Source organism: Salvelinus alpinus, chromosome 33 (genome assembly GCF_045679555.1).
Source record: "Salvelinus alpinus chromosome 33, SLU_Salpinus.1, whole genome shotgun sequence".
Lineage (NCBI taxonomy): Eukaryota > Metazoa > Chordata > Actinopteri > Salmoniformes > Salmonidae > Salvelinus > Salvelinus alpinus.
The window spans coordinates 19,899,656-19,913,746 of NC_092118.1; the positions used below are offsets into that span (position 1 = coordinate 19,899,656).

At 44.6% G+C, this 14,091-nt stretch overlaps 1 protein-coding gene across 1 annotated transcript in view; it reads left to right on the plus strand.

Moving 5' to 3' along the window:
* Window positions 1–14,091, plus strand: part of LOC139562951 (protogenin A-like) — a 42,062-nt gene that overhangs the window by 17,594 nt on the left and 10,377 nt on the right. Inside the window, exons 8-10 of the mRNA XM_071381147.1 lie at window positions 1,521–1,685; window positions 2,601–2,906; window positions 4,681–4,869. Of these exons, the coding sequence (XP_071237248.1) occupies window positions 1,521–1,685; window positions 2,601–2,906; window positions 4,681–4,869 (660 nt within the window). The remainder of the gene's footprint in view (window positions 1–1,520; window positions 1,686–2,600; window positions 2,907–4,680; window positions 4,870–14,091) is intronic.

Genomic DNA, 14,091 nt, shown 5'->3' on the forward strand with positions numbered 1-14,091 from the left:
CCTTGGTAGCCCCAGGAGTTAATAGTTGACACTGTTTAGAGTCCTGAATGCTCCACTTCCTCCTTGCCCCCAGAATGGAATGTGGGAGATTGACCATCTGTTGTTAATAGTTGGTTGCTGGGCAGAGGTCAAGGAAAACGATGATTACTGCACCGAAGAAAGAACAGCAGCTTACTCTGTACAAACAGGACTGGCCTTCCATAGGCGATCTCAAGCCCTGTGCATTGGTTTTAAAGGTGCAGGAACCCCCTACACTAGATGAGATGCTGGATAGACAGGAACCAATCACGAGAATACAAGGGCTGTACTGTAGTCACTAAACCCCAGTCATTGACTGCTGGACCTTTAGCTTTCCTGGGAACCTGTATTGTTGATGAAGAGGCACCAAGAGTCACATTCAAACAATGTAACAGTTCAGCACAAATGTTATCCAGTTCATTCAGGCACTGTTGTTCATCGCCGGCTATGGAATACCATTGTATAGGCCAAATGTACGAATTCCATGCAGCAAAAGAAACACCTGCTAGGCTGTGTAAGGATAAGGACGTTAACGGAAGTAAGTTAGAAAACCTGCCCCTTTCTCCTTAAATAACTGGCGTCTGTAAAGGATTTGGTGCACTTGATTAAGATTACGTGAAACATTCTGTCCGGTCTCAGAGAATCGCTGGCCGTTGAGATTGACAGGAGTGGTAGCACCAACGCATTCTGCACCTGAGGTCTCAGACACAGAGCCTTGGCACTAAATGGAGGTTCTAATGAAAGGAGGAACTAATTAGTCTGTGTGTTGGAGTGTGCTAATCCAACAGAGGAGATTCTGTCAAGGCACTGGGACAGTGTGAGCTGGACTGGGAGGGAGGCTTTGTGTGTCTTTTCAGGGAGGTTTCCTGGGCCTTTCAGGCCCCCGGACAAGGCCTTTTCTGTTTACTCTCAAGGATCTTGTTTACCAGGTCAGAAATCAGGCTGGACGATTCAATATGTCCTGGCTACAAGTGAGTCTTTTGCGGGACCTTCCTAATCTGTGCTAATTAAACTGCTATTAGGCTCAGCCAGCAATGTGGGAAAACTGAATGCTGGTATTTGGCCCCAGCAATGTTGATGAAATTGTCTATAAAAGGGGAAGGAACCAGTTTGATTGAGTTGACACTTTTTGTATATTGTCCATACTGAATGGACCAGAAGCCCACCGTTAGAGACAGATGTACATCGTAACTTTGTAAGAATCAGGCGCATCAGACAAGGAGGTTCCTAATGCCAAAGTGATTATGTTCTAATTGCTCTGTATACTGAGAGAAATCATTGAATGATGATTATGGAAAGTTATCAAAAGTTTTCTTTGTACTCAGAATGTACGCAAATCTTCATAGACCCTTTTATGATTAGGTCCCCCTTTAGTGCCCTAAAGAGTTTGCATCGAAGGATCAGATCCCCTCTGAACTCCTTGCCTATGCATGCAGTTTACAGCTCTGTGGGTGGTAATTGATTAATTGATTAAATGTGTTCCTTTTCTTCCCTCAAACCAGGCTTGAACAATGAGGAATACCAGGTTGTCATTGGCAACGACACAACCCGGTACATTATTGATGACCTGGAGTCAGCGCGGAACTACACCTTCTACATCGTGGCCTACATGCCCATGGGAGCCAGCCGCATGTCAGACCATGTGTTCCAGCACACCCTGGAGGATGGTGAGGCCTCGTCGTTAGCTCCCACATACACAAACACACAGTCTACCCTGGCCTTTATCGGGCTGTAACCCAGAGAAACAGAGGTAATGTGCAGCCATAACTGTCACCCCAGGATGAATAAAAACACCCCCAGTTGAATAGTAAAGAGAATGCTTCATATTGATCCTGTAGTCATTGTGTAAGGTCTTCTATCACTCTAATGGAGGACTCAGAGGATGTTTTCCAGTGTGTTTAAACTGTAATGAATAGGCTGTAGAGAGTGTGCAGTACTGTAGGTCCTGTAATGAATCTAGTGGGGCTGACCCCTGGCTGTCTAATTGGGGTCGTCTCTAAGAGGTGCGCCAGAGGAATAGAGGAGTCTAATAAGGAAGGATTATATGGTGGACCACTCGGCTGGTTAAACATTAGTCAGGCTGATATTTAGAGATCAGGAATGACCCTCTCTACTATAATCTAACTCCCCACAAGGGCCCTTCACAGTTCACACCACCCCATTAAATGTTTCTGTGCAACCGTGACCACCACTTATGATCAAGGAAAATTACATTTCTTACATATTCCATAGAAAATAACTGGTCTATTGTCCTTGACTAAGGGAACATCGGTCACATGATTGCATACCAGTCTAAATCAGATCACATCTATTAATTGTGTACACTTGCAGACTTACTGAATTGATTTTCCAGTATGACTGAGTGTGACGCACAGTGAGCTGATTTGTATCTCTGGGTTTGTTCATTATAGTCTCAGTAGCTAGCTGTTACTTTAGCAATCGCAGCTCTTCCTTTGGTCCCCAACAAAACACGATACAAAACAACCATAAATATAGACAGAAACCAGAGACAGTAACACAGTAATGAACAAGTTGGTGACTGTATAAGCCTCTACATGACCACTCTGTTTCCCTCTCCACAGTGCCCCTGCGTGCCCCAGAGCTCAGCCTCACCAGCCGCAGCCCCACAGACATCCAGGTGTCCTGGCAGCCCCTTGCAGCCAAGCTAAGCCGAGGCCGGGTGTCGGCCTACCGCTTGTCCTATCGTACCAGTGCCGACCAGGCCATCACTCAGCTGGAGCTTCCTGGGGAGAAAACCCAGTATCTGCTGGAGGGCCTGCAGCCCGACACCATCTACCTCCTCCGCATCGCTGCAGCCACTAGCGTGGGCTGGGGGGAACAGTCAGCCTGGACCTCCCACCGCAACCCTAAGGCGTCCAGCGCCAAAGGTACTTACACATGCTCCTCAGTAGTAGCGATGAGTTATTGGCTGCTCCTTGATGGTCCAATGCTAGGTTTCTGCGTGCACATATGATGTTTGTACAGATATGATTACAACTGTATGACTTCTAATCAATCAAAGTCAAAAGACATAAGTAAGCCATAACATCTTTGATGAACTGCAATTTCAACCTTAGATTTGTGGAGCTACCAGCCTGCCACCTCACATAAATAAACATGTACGGCCTTACTTCCTGCACTGACTTATCATGCACAGTAAAACCATCATGCCTTGCAGGCGCACAGTGAGCGCACACTTCCCTCTACACATAGTCAATATAGGAGCAAAGGTGCTGGATTATCTCTAAACCTTTCTTCTTCCCAGTCCTCTGCTAAGTGTGTGAGAGAGAGAGTCATGAGAAGAGCGTCCTCTCTAATAATCATGTTAAGGCATTGCGTTTGTTACTCCATGACCTTTGGCCCTCTCTGTCAGTAACATCGGAATGGCTTCAGTCATGGGTCATAAAAGAGAGGGACCCAGGCCTCTGGGTGGGAGGAAGAATAGTTCTGTTTAGAGCTCCATCTGAGCCTTAGGAGTGGGGGAGGGTGTTGCTGCCCTCTCTCTCTCTCTGTCCCTTTGGAAACAAACAGGATCTTTTCTACAATTCAGCCAGGATCATGTCGGCTGAATAGGCATTCTGTCAGTAGAACTGAGCACCTGACTCATCTCTGCTAGTGTGTGTTTGTGCCTGGCTGTGTGTTAGGCGGGGGCATGGTATGGATGTGCCTCTGGTTGGAGGCTGCAGGCTGGGAGCCGGTTATTTCCATCAGATAAAGCCAGTGAGCAGCTGGGTGGAGAGCATTCTTGTTTTCAAGGAACAAGACAAGCTACAGAGTCAACTTGCTCCCAGCCTGCCACCCTGCATCTCTTGCAATACAATGCTTTTTGGTGACTTTGCCCCTATTTGTCCAGCAAATTATTTCTGGGAAATCTAAATTAGCATGTTTCTGCCATGTTAAGTGGTTTACTCTTAATAATAATTTGGGTGTCCCAAACAAAAGTGTTCTTGAACAAGTCTTTAATTTGTTAAGGACTAGCTAACCTTTCTTTATAAATAGTTGTGGACTGTCAATAGTAGCAAGGCTCTGAATGGTATCTGAATATGAAGCAAATTGACCTTTATGAACACATTGGTGTGCCCTGGCCATTGGGCTTAAGGTAAATAATGCCTGATCGGGTAGCAGGGGTTGGGTGTGGGTGGGTTTCATATTCTCCCTTGACTTGGTACTATTTCAGCTGAGCTGGTTAAAATAAAGATATCTGAATAAAAATGAATAGTCATGCAGGTTGAACTCTGTGTATAAGTAGTACACATGATTCTGTTTGAACCTTACATCCTCAGAACTGTACTCAATAAATCAAATTGTATTGGTCACATACACATATTTAGCAGATGTTATTGCAGGTGTAGCGAAATGCTTGTGATAAGAAATAACACAAACAAAAACAATACTGCAAAGTTGCTTGGGAGCTAGAAGCAGAGCTACCAAGTCTGTCGGCACCATCTTCACAAAATAATTACATTAAATAAATACTCAGATGTTTACAGTGACTCTAACCACAGATCTCTCTTTCTTCGTGTCTCCCCACAGTGACTCTAACCACAGATCTCTCTCTCTTCGTGTCTCCCCACAGTGACTCTAACCACAGATCTCTCTCTCTTCGTGTCTCCCCACAGTGACTCTAACCACAGATCTCTCTCTCTTTGTGTCTCCTCACAGTGCCTATGGCCCCTGAGCTACAGTTGGAGCCTCTGAACTGCACCACCATCATAGTGCGCTGGCAGCTGGCACCAGGAAACTCTGTCAGCGTCCAGGGCTACAGGCTGTTCTACCACGAGGAGAGCCAGGCTGAGAGTTCCCTCATCCAGCTGCGTGTCCAGGACAACAGGCACACCATTGGAGGCCTGGGTGAGTAGACTCCACATAGTACACCCGACCTATGATCTCGTTGTTGCTGATTACATTTGTCTTGATTTTGGATTTCAATTGCAAGATTAAGAATATGTTCTAGTCAATGCATGGTTACACAATGAAAGTCCTCCTTAAATTGGATTTGGATCAAAGATGCACTTAAAAAACATTTTCCGTGTCCTCACCAGGCATGTTTAAGGTCTTTTTAGGATCAGAAAAGCCCATTAGTTTGGGAAGGACAAAATCTTTTCATGTGAGTTGTGGGGGCTCATGTCCAGAGGTCCAGATAGAAGCCAACCCCCCATGACCTTACGGCCCTGGCCCCCCAACAGCTTTAGAAATAACTGCTAGCTGGGACTAAGGAAGGGGTGTTGGGCATATGCTGGTTCTCTGGCCTCTGGGTCAAATTCATTTTGTCACTTTGGAGAGTGTGGAAGGAAAGGGAGTCCCACACCACTGCAGTGGACAACTGACCATCTGTGGCCAGAGGAGGACGGCCAGGTGGCCAGCAGCTGAATTTTGAATCAGGAAGCTCTGGTACTAGACCAGGATTAGAAAGCATAGGGGGGAAGGGGGGGGTAAATACAGTATGTGTCCCCTTTTACCTTTTTGTTTTCTTGCTACAGTATGTGTTTTGTCATGGAGGGGTCTTACTGTGATAGGGGCGATAATTATGACTGCTGAAACTTCCTCCTATTTGCCACCAGCTGTTGTTTAGAATAACACAAGGCTATATTGTTGAGTAGGTTTTAAAGTGCTGTACTTTATGAAATATATGTTGTTTTGAATGGATAATTATTTTTCAAAATAGAGTATTTTTATCAAGCTTGAGGTAAAACCTATTGGAGAGATAAGAGAAAGAACATAAGAAGTCTGGCTTTTTGTGTACGTTCTCCTTTTCCTCATGAACCACATTTTCCTCCTGGAATAATGAACATAGTGGACAAACAAGTTGTAGTAATGTGATATAGATAGATATCACAAAAACACACTTACTATGCCTTGGTTTTTCATTAGTTTCTCATTGAAACAGTTTAATGACCTCAATTGTGCTTGTTTGATAGAATAGCTGGCAAAGGTGTATTCCAGGGCTGTCTTTAGAGGAGAAGGAAGCTGTTATTGTGGAGCAGATTTATGGTGTGTTTTATGACTGCTATGAGCAGAGCATTTGGAGGAGAATTCACATCAAAGGCTTTCATTGTGTTAGGCTTTAAGGGCCACAAAAGAGACTTAAATGACCAAGAGTCAACCAAATTCAGCCCCTGACCACTGGTAACTGAGCTTTTCTGTAAATACATATCCATGGAATGTGACTTGTAGTATGACATGTTGAAGAGAAGTATGCATCTCATTTATCTTCCCAAAGGTTTCCCTCCTCAGGGGAGAGACTTCCTGTTGGAGAGGAGACACAGCAGTTTAATTTGTCACGTATTACTGTCAGTGTCAGATAGGTTTTAGGTACGATTTCAGTTCCTATCCATGGCAGCACATTTTTACAACGTTGATTTCAGTAAGTGGCGCGTTAAACAGAGAGACAGCTTAAGATAAAAATACTGACTTGACTCAGTTTTCCCTTCGGATATGCTTTGGTCAGTTTAGTGTGACATAGATAATAAACCAATACGAGAAGTGTAACATTAAGTATTTATTTTATTTTAGTGGAGGTGACCCACATCTCCAAACAGGGTATTTTAATTAAAACTGGGTGTTCTCATCAATTTTGGTCTGCTTTAATGTCCATGTTTGCCCATAATTGAGTAGTCCCTGTCTTGATTTGACCTCCCAAGGACAGAACAGCAGTGGAAAGGGCATTTCCCTATTGATTTTGTTCACTGTTGTTTGAGTGACAAACCATGACTTATGTTCCTTAATAAACTATACGGATGAGCAGAGGTGGCTGCTCTGCAACCAAGAAAACAACCAGTCACATAACAAGCATAAACGGTGGTATACATATTGTGCCCGATAGGACATGTTTTCTTACTGACTTTTAATCAGCCTACTTACTATTGAATTGATGAAGTGTTCTATCTATTAGAAAACACTCCTGATACTTCTCATAATAATATTATTTACCCTCCATGGCATGTCTGAAGTAGAGAGCAAAATGGAGCTTCAATTAAAATGTTAATTGGATTTTATCCAGGATAAAGGATTAAGCTGTAATGTCTCTGATAGTAATGCAATAAACAAAGGCTTTAACTTTAACTCTTTACTTCACCCAAGGACACTTGTGACAGTCACACGGGTTTGGAAACCACAACCACACACAGCCTAGAGAATGTGTTCGATCAGTCAGGGATTATGAACAACACCAATCTCACTGAGTGACTTGATAAGTATTTCAGATCCCTGGGATCTAAATTCACTTAGCTTTGATGTGGTAAAGACAACAAGCCAACCGTTACTGTATTATTGAGTGAATGTTGCTCTAAAGTGCACAAATAACATACCTCTCTAACAGAAGAAAAGACATGGTTGAGTTCTGAATCTGTAGTAGAAACAGACCAGCTCTGCTCTGGCAATTACTAAATGATCTCTTAAGACCATTCCACATGACTGAAAGGGCTCTCTAAGTTAGGAATGTGAGAGGTTGTAGCTCAGTGTATAAATGACATGGTGTTGAAATACTGAGGTCCTCCCATTCATGTTTATTCTTCCTGTGGCATAGTCACGGTTGAAATACCTCCCATACCTGTTGGCACCAGGACTGTGTGTACGGTAGTAGATTTATCTCATAGCTTTCCCATCATGGAGTGGTCTTTTCTCTGTGAAAACATTAGTTATTGTATGCCTGGTGTCAGATAAAAGATAGATGGGTATTAGTGAGCCCACTACATCAATAAACTGTGTGTGTGTGTGTGTGTGTGTGTCTCGCTCTCTTCTCTCAGAGGGAGATATACGCTCCCCCTATGATATACAGTGGGGAGAACAAGTATTTGATACACTGCCGATTTTGCAGGTTTTCCTACTTACAAAGCATGTAGAGGTCTGTAATTTTTATCATGGGTACACTTTAACTGTGAGAGACGGAATCTAAAACAAAAATCCAGAAAATCACATTGTATGATTTTTAAGTAATTAATTTGCATTTTCTTGCATGACATAAGTATTTGATACATCAGAAAAGCAGAAGTTAATATTTGGTACAGAAACCTTTGTTTGCAATTACAGAGATCATACGTTTCCTGTAGTTTTTGACCAGGTTTGCACACACTGCAGCAGGGATTTTGGCCCACTCCTCCATACAGACCTTCTCCAGATCCTTCAGGTTTCGGGGCTGTCGCTGGGCAATACGGACTTTTAGCTCCCTCCAAAGATTTTCTATTGTGTTCAGGTCTGGAGACTGGCTAGGCCACTCCAGGACCTTGAGATGCTTCTCACGGAGCCACTCCTTAGTTGCCCTGGCTGTGTGTTTTGGGTCGTTGTCATGCTGGTAGACCCAGCCACGACCCATCTTCAATGCTCTTACTGAGGGAAGGAGGTTGTTGGCCAAGATCTCGCGATACATGGCCCCATCCATCCTCCCCTCAATATGGTGCAGTCGTCCTGTCCCCTTTGCAGAAAAGCATCCCCAAAGAATGTTTCCACCTCCATGCTTCACGGTTGGGATGGTGTTCTTGGGGTTGTACTCATCCTTCTTCTTCCTCCAAACACGACGAGTGGAGTTTAGACCAAAAAGCTCTATTTTTGTCTCATCAGACCACATGACCTTCTCCCATTCCTCCTCTGGATCATCCAGATGGTCATTAGCAAACTTCAGACGGGCCTGGAAATGCGCTGGCTTGAGCAGGGGGACCTTGCGTGCGCTGCAGGATTTTAATCCATGACGGCGTAGTGTGTTACTAATGGTTTTCTTTGAGACTGTGGTCCCAGCTCTCTTCAGGTCATTGACCAGGTCCTGCCGTGTAGTTCTGGGCTGATCCCTCACCTTCCTCATGATCATTGATGCTCCACGAGGTGAGATCTTGCATGGAGCCCCAGACCAAGGGTGATTGACCGTCATCTTGCACTTCTTCCATTTTCTAATAATTGCGCCAACAGTTGTTGGCTTCTCACCAAGCTGCTTGCCTATTGTCCTGTGGCCCATGCCAGCCTTGTGCAGGTCTACAATTGTATCCCTGATGTCCTTACACAGCTCTCTGGTCTTGGCCATTGTGGAGAGGTTGGAGTCTGTTTGATTGAGTGTGTGGACAGGTGTCTTTTATACAGGTAACGAGTTCAAACAGGTGCAGTTAATACAGGTAATGAGTGGAGAACAGGAGGGCTTCTTAAAAAAAAAACTAACAGGTCTGTGAGAGACGGAATTCTTACTGGTTGGTAGGTGATCAAATACTTATGTCATGCAATAAAATGCTAATTAATTACTTAAAAATCATACAATGTGATTTTCGGGATTTTTGTTTTAGATTCCGTCTCTCACAGTTGAAGTGTACCTATGATAAAAATTACAGACCTCTACATGCTTTGTAAGTAGGAAAACCTGCAAAATCAGCAGTGTATCAAATACTTGTTCTCCCCACTGTATGCTGCTTTGTGGATCAGTGTGGGAGTTGACATTTATGGCCCTGGCTCAGACCCTTCTTGCTGTGGCCTGGGGGGCCATTCTCAGGGCAGAACAAAGCCTTTGGGGCCTGCAGGATCTGCAAAACGGCTGTAAAAAAATCAGGTGACCACAAACAGCTCAAGAATTTCCCCTCAAATACAAACTGGCATCATAATTTATGGGGAGAGCAAAGCCTTCCAAGATTAACCCAACAGGCATGACGGGAAAATGAACCAGCTTCACTTTGGTGTATCTTTAAGCAATGGCAGGGTTTGGCAGATTGTGTATTATTCTGAGGAAATTAGTTATGAACTTTTCTCAAGCAAAGTGAGTAAGGCACAACAAGTTTGAGTGATGTTAGTTTTTGTGATATCTAAGAAGAAACATTTGGCCTTGAATCTACACAGAGGGGGATTATTGCCCTTTATTATGTGGCAACTGAAGCATATCTTATCTTTGTGAGGGATTTGGTGTTGTTGAATGAGCCAGGGCTAACACACATTTCCTTTTGACCAGGGTTGGCGGTTAGTGCAAGCATGGGTGACTCCATACAGAGGGGGAGGTTTATGTGGACACCTCTTATCTTCAACCATGGAGATCCCTGATAACTTACCCAAACCATGTGTATTACTCACAGATTTTAAAATGAACACGTCAAACCATTTCCTTTTGCAAGTTCTGTATATATTCTAGGTCAGAAAACAAAGTATTCCCTTAGGTCACTCCTAGGTTACAAAGAGCAGTTAAACTGAACAATTGAGCTTGCCATATCTAATCATGCTTTCATTATATCGGCTATGAAATTGGCCATTGAAGAGTTCTGCTCTCTCGCATCACCATTTCCTCCTATTGGCACTATTTATCATCACCTATTAAGTGACTTATTATTTTTGTCTCTTGGTGTTTTTTCCCCCTTTTCTGCTCAGTTCCCCTGCTTACCCCCCCCCCCCCCCCCTTAAGAGCAGTGTCCATAACCCCTCCTTTGGCAGGATTTAGCTTGTCCAGATTCCATGTCAAAGGTCATGGCCCAGATGTCAAAGCCCCCTCTCGCAGCCCCACTCCTGCGTAATTACTGCAGGGCCATTGTGCTGTGTGGCTGGGCAGGGGTGGGACTGTGAGACCCTGACTGCTCCTCTTCATAGATGGACACTGGAGCTGAACAAAAGCCCCTGGGACTGTCCAAAGCCGGCCAGCCTGACTGTGGACATGGGACAGGAGGGACAGGAGGGAGCTATGTGTACACTAATTCATTGTCTTTTACTAGAGAAAGTAAAGATATAGGAACCTCACAAATATGTGCAGTTATTTTCATTAGCATAACTAAATATTTTCTGTAACAAATGACTTCAGTAGCCTAGTCATTGACCCATCTATAATGTCAAAATATAAAGAGAGAAGCTTCGTATTTTTATGCAATCATATGATCAGTAATATTTCCTTTGATCCAATTTTAAGTTGTTGTATCTAATCTATAGAGGATACCACATAGTTTTTAAGACACTTTTAAGTAGTTTTTCTCCCCTCCTGCAAGTCACTTCTTTATCTTTCCCCATTAAGGGTTAGGGCACAGAGAAAGGGCAAGGATTCTGAGAGAGAGAAAAAGAGGCTCAACTCGTATTCCACACCCATGACCTCAGATTCCTTCTGAGTTTTATCTAGGCCTGACCTGCTGGCTCCATTGAAACTCCTCGGGGCTAGGGGTCTTAGTGGCTCAAACCACACCCCTCGGACTCTCCTCCTGCTCATCCCCCTGCCTCCCATAGCCCTGACTCCACCCCCTGGACCCTCCCATAGCCTCAAGGCTCTCAGACCGATCCTAGAAAAAACACAGTTGTTTTAGCTCTGGAGCATAGTAAACATGACGAGATGGTTGTTCAACAAAGTGGTTGGATTTTTCACAATGACTGTAATTGCTTTTATAACTGTTCAACTCTTTTGAAGATATAGAGCCTGCTCACCATTACAACATATATTTTCACACACATGCAGTGAATATGATCCTCTAGCAGTTTGTCAGATGATCAACATGGGTTATCCTATGGTTTAGATCATATAATTTAAGGTTTCCCAAACTCGGTCTTGGGGCCCCTCTTGGGTGCACGTTTTGTTTTTTGCTCTAGCACTACACAGCTGATTCCAACTTATCATCAAGCTTTGATTGATGGCAGCATTAGCGCGAAACTGAAAGCTTTTAACCAGGGCAAGGTGACTGGAAACATCACTGAATACAAACAGTGTAGCTATTCCCTCCGCAAGGCAATCAAACAAGCTAAGCGTCAGTATAGAGACAAAGTAGAGTCGCAATTCAACGGCTCGGACACAAGAGGTATGTGGCAGGGTCTACAGTCAATCACGGATTACAAATAGAAAACCAGCCCCGTCGCGGACCAGGATGTCTTGCTCCCAGAAAGACTAAACAACTTCTTTGCTCGCTTTGAGGACAATACAGTGCGACTGACACGGCCCGCTACCAAAACCTGCGGACTCTCCTTCACTGCAGCCGACGTGAGTAAAACATTTAAACGTGTTAACCCTCGCAAGGCTGCAAGCCCAGCCGGCATCCCCAGCCGCGTCCTCAGAGCATACGCAGACCAGCTGGCTGGTGTGTTTACGGACATATTCAATCAATCCTTATCCCAGTCTGCTTTTCCCACATGCTTCAAGAGGGCCACCGTTGTTCCTGTTCCCAAGAAAGCTACGGTAACTGAGCTGAACGACTACCGCCCCGTAGCACTCACTTCCGTCATCATGAAGTGGTTTGAGAGACTAGTCAAGGACCATATCACCTCCACCCTACCTGACACCCTAGACCCACTCCAATTTGCTTACCGCCCCAATAGGTCCACAGACGACGCAATCGCAACCACACTGCACTAACCCATTTGGACAAGAGGAATACCTATGTGAGAATGCTGTTCATCAACTACAGCTCAGCATTTAACACCATAGTACCCCTCAAACTCGTCATCAAGCTCGAGACTCTGGGTCTCAACCCCGCCCTGTGCAACTGGGTACTGGACTTCCTGACGGGCCGCTCCCAGGTGGTGAGGGTAGGTAACAACATCTCCACCCCGCTGATCCTCAACACTGGGGCCCCACAAGGGTGCGTTCTGAGCCCTCTCCTGTACTCCCTGTTCACCCACGACTGCGTGGCCATGCACGCCTCCAACTCAATCATCAAGTTTGCAGACGACACTACAGTGGTAGGCTTGATTACCAACAACGACGAGACGGCCTACAGGGAGGAGGTGAGGGCCCTCGGAGTGTGGTGTCAGGAAAATAACCTCACACTCAACGTCAACAAAACAAAGGAGATGATAGTGGACTTCAGGAAACAGCAGAGGGAGCACCCCCCTATCCACATCGACGGGACAGTAGTGGAGAGGGTAGAAAGTGTTAAGTTCCACATCACGGACAAACTGAATTGGTCCACCCACACAGACAGCGTGGTGAAGAAGGCGCTGCAGCGCCTCTTCAACCTCAGGAGGCTGAAAAAATTTGGCTTGTCACCAAAAGCACTCACAAACTTTTACAGATGCACAATCGAGAGCATCCTGTCGGGCTGTATCACCGCCTGGTACGGCAACTGCTCCGCCCACAACCGTAAGGCTCTCCAGAGGGTAGTGAGGTCTGCACAACGCATCACCGGGGGCAAACTACCTGCCCTCCAGGACACCTACACCACCCGATGTCACAGGAAGGCCATAAAGATCATCAAGGACAACAACCACCCGAGCCACTGCCTGTTCACCCCGCTATCATCCAGAAGGCAAGGTCAGTACAGGTGCATCAAAGCAGGGACCGAGAGACTGAAAAACAGCTTCTATCTCAAGGCCATCAGACTGTTAAACAGCCACCACTAACATTGAGTGGCTGCTGCCATACATGTAAAAAATGTATCACTAGCCACTTTAAACAATGCCACTTAATATAATGTTTACATACCCTACATTACGCATCTCATATGTATATACTGTACTCTATACCACCTACTGCATCTTGCCATCTTTATGTAATACATGTATCACTAGCCACTTTAAACAATGCCACTTAATATAATGTCTACATACCCGACATTACTCATCTCATATGTATATACTGTACTCGATACCATCTACTGCATCTTGCCTATGCCGTTCTGTACCATCACTCATTCATATATCTTTATGTACATATTCTTCATCCCTTTACACTTGTGTGTATAAGGTAGCTGTTGTGAAATTGTTAGGTTAGATTACTCGCTGGTTATTACTGCATTGTCGGAACTAGAAGCACAAGCATTTCGCTACACTCACATTAACATCTGCTAACCATGTGTATGTGACAAATAACATTTGATTTTATTATTTGAATCAGCTGTGTAGTGGTAGGGCAAAAAAACAAAACATTTTTTAACTGACTACCTTTTATTTGTTTCTGAGACATTATCACAGAAACTGTTAGTAACGTAGAACTCATAAATGACTGCTTCTGTGACTGGAACTGAGAATAGGCATGACCACACTCCTGTGCTCCTCTCAACATATGTGTCCTGGAGCACAACCTAGTGGTCATGTTCTACACTGCATTACTGTTCCATGGCGAAAGGGAAGGGGGATGCCTAGTCAGTTGTACAACTGAATGCATTCAACTGAAATGTGTCTAACGCATTTAACCCAACTCCTCAGAATCAG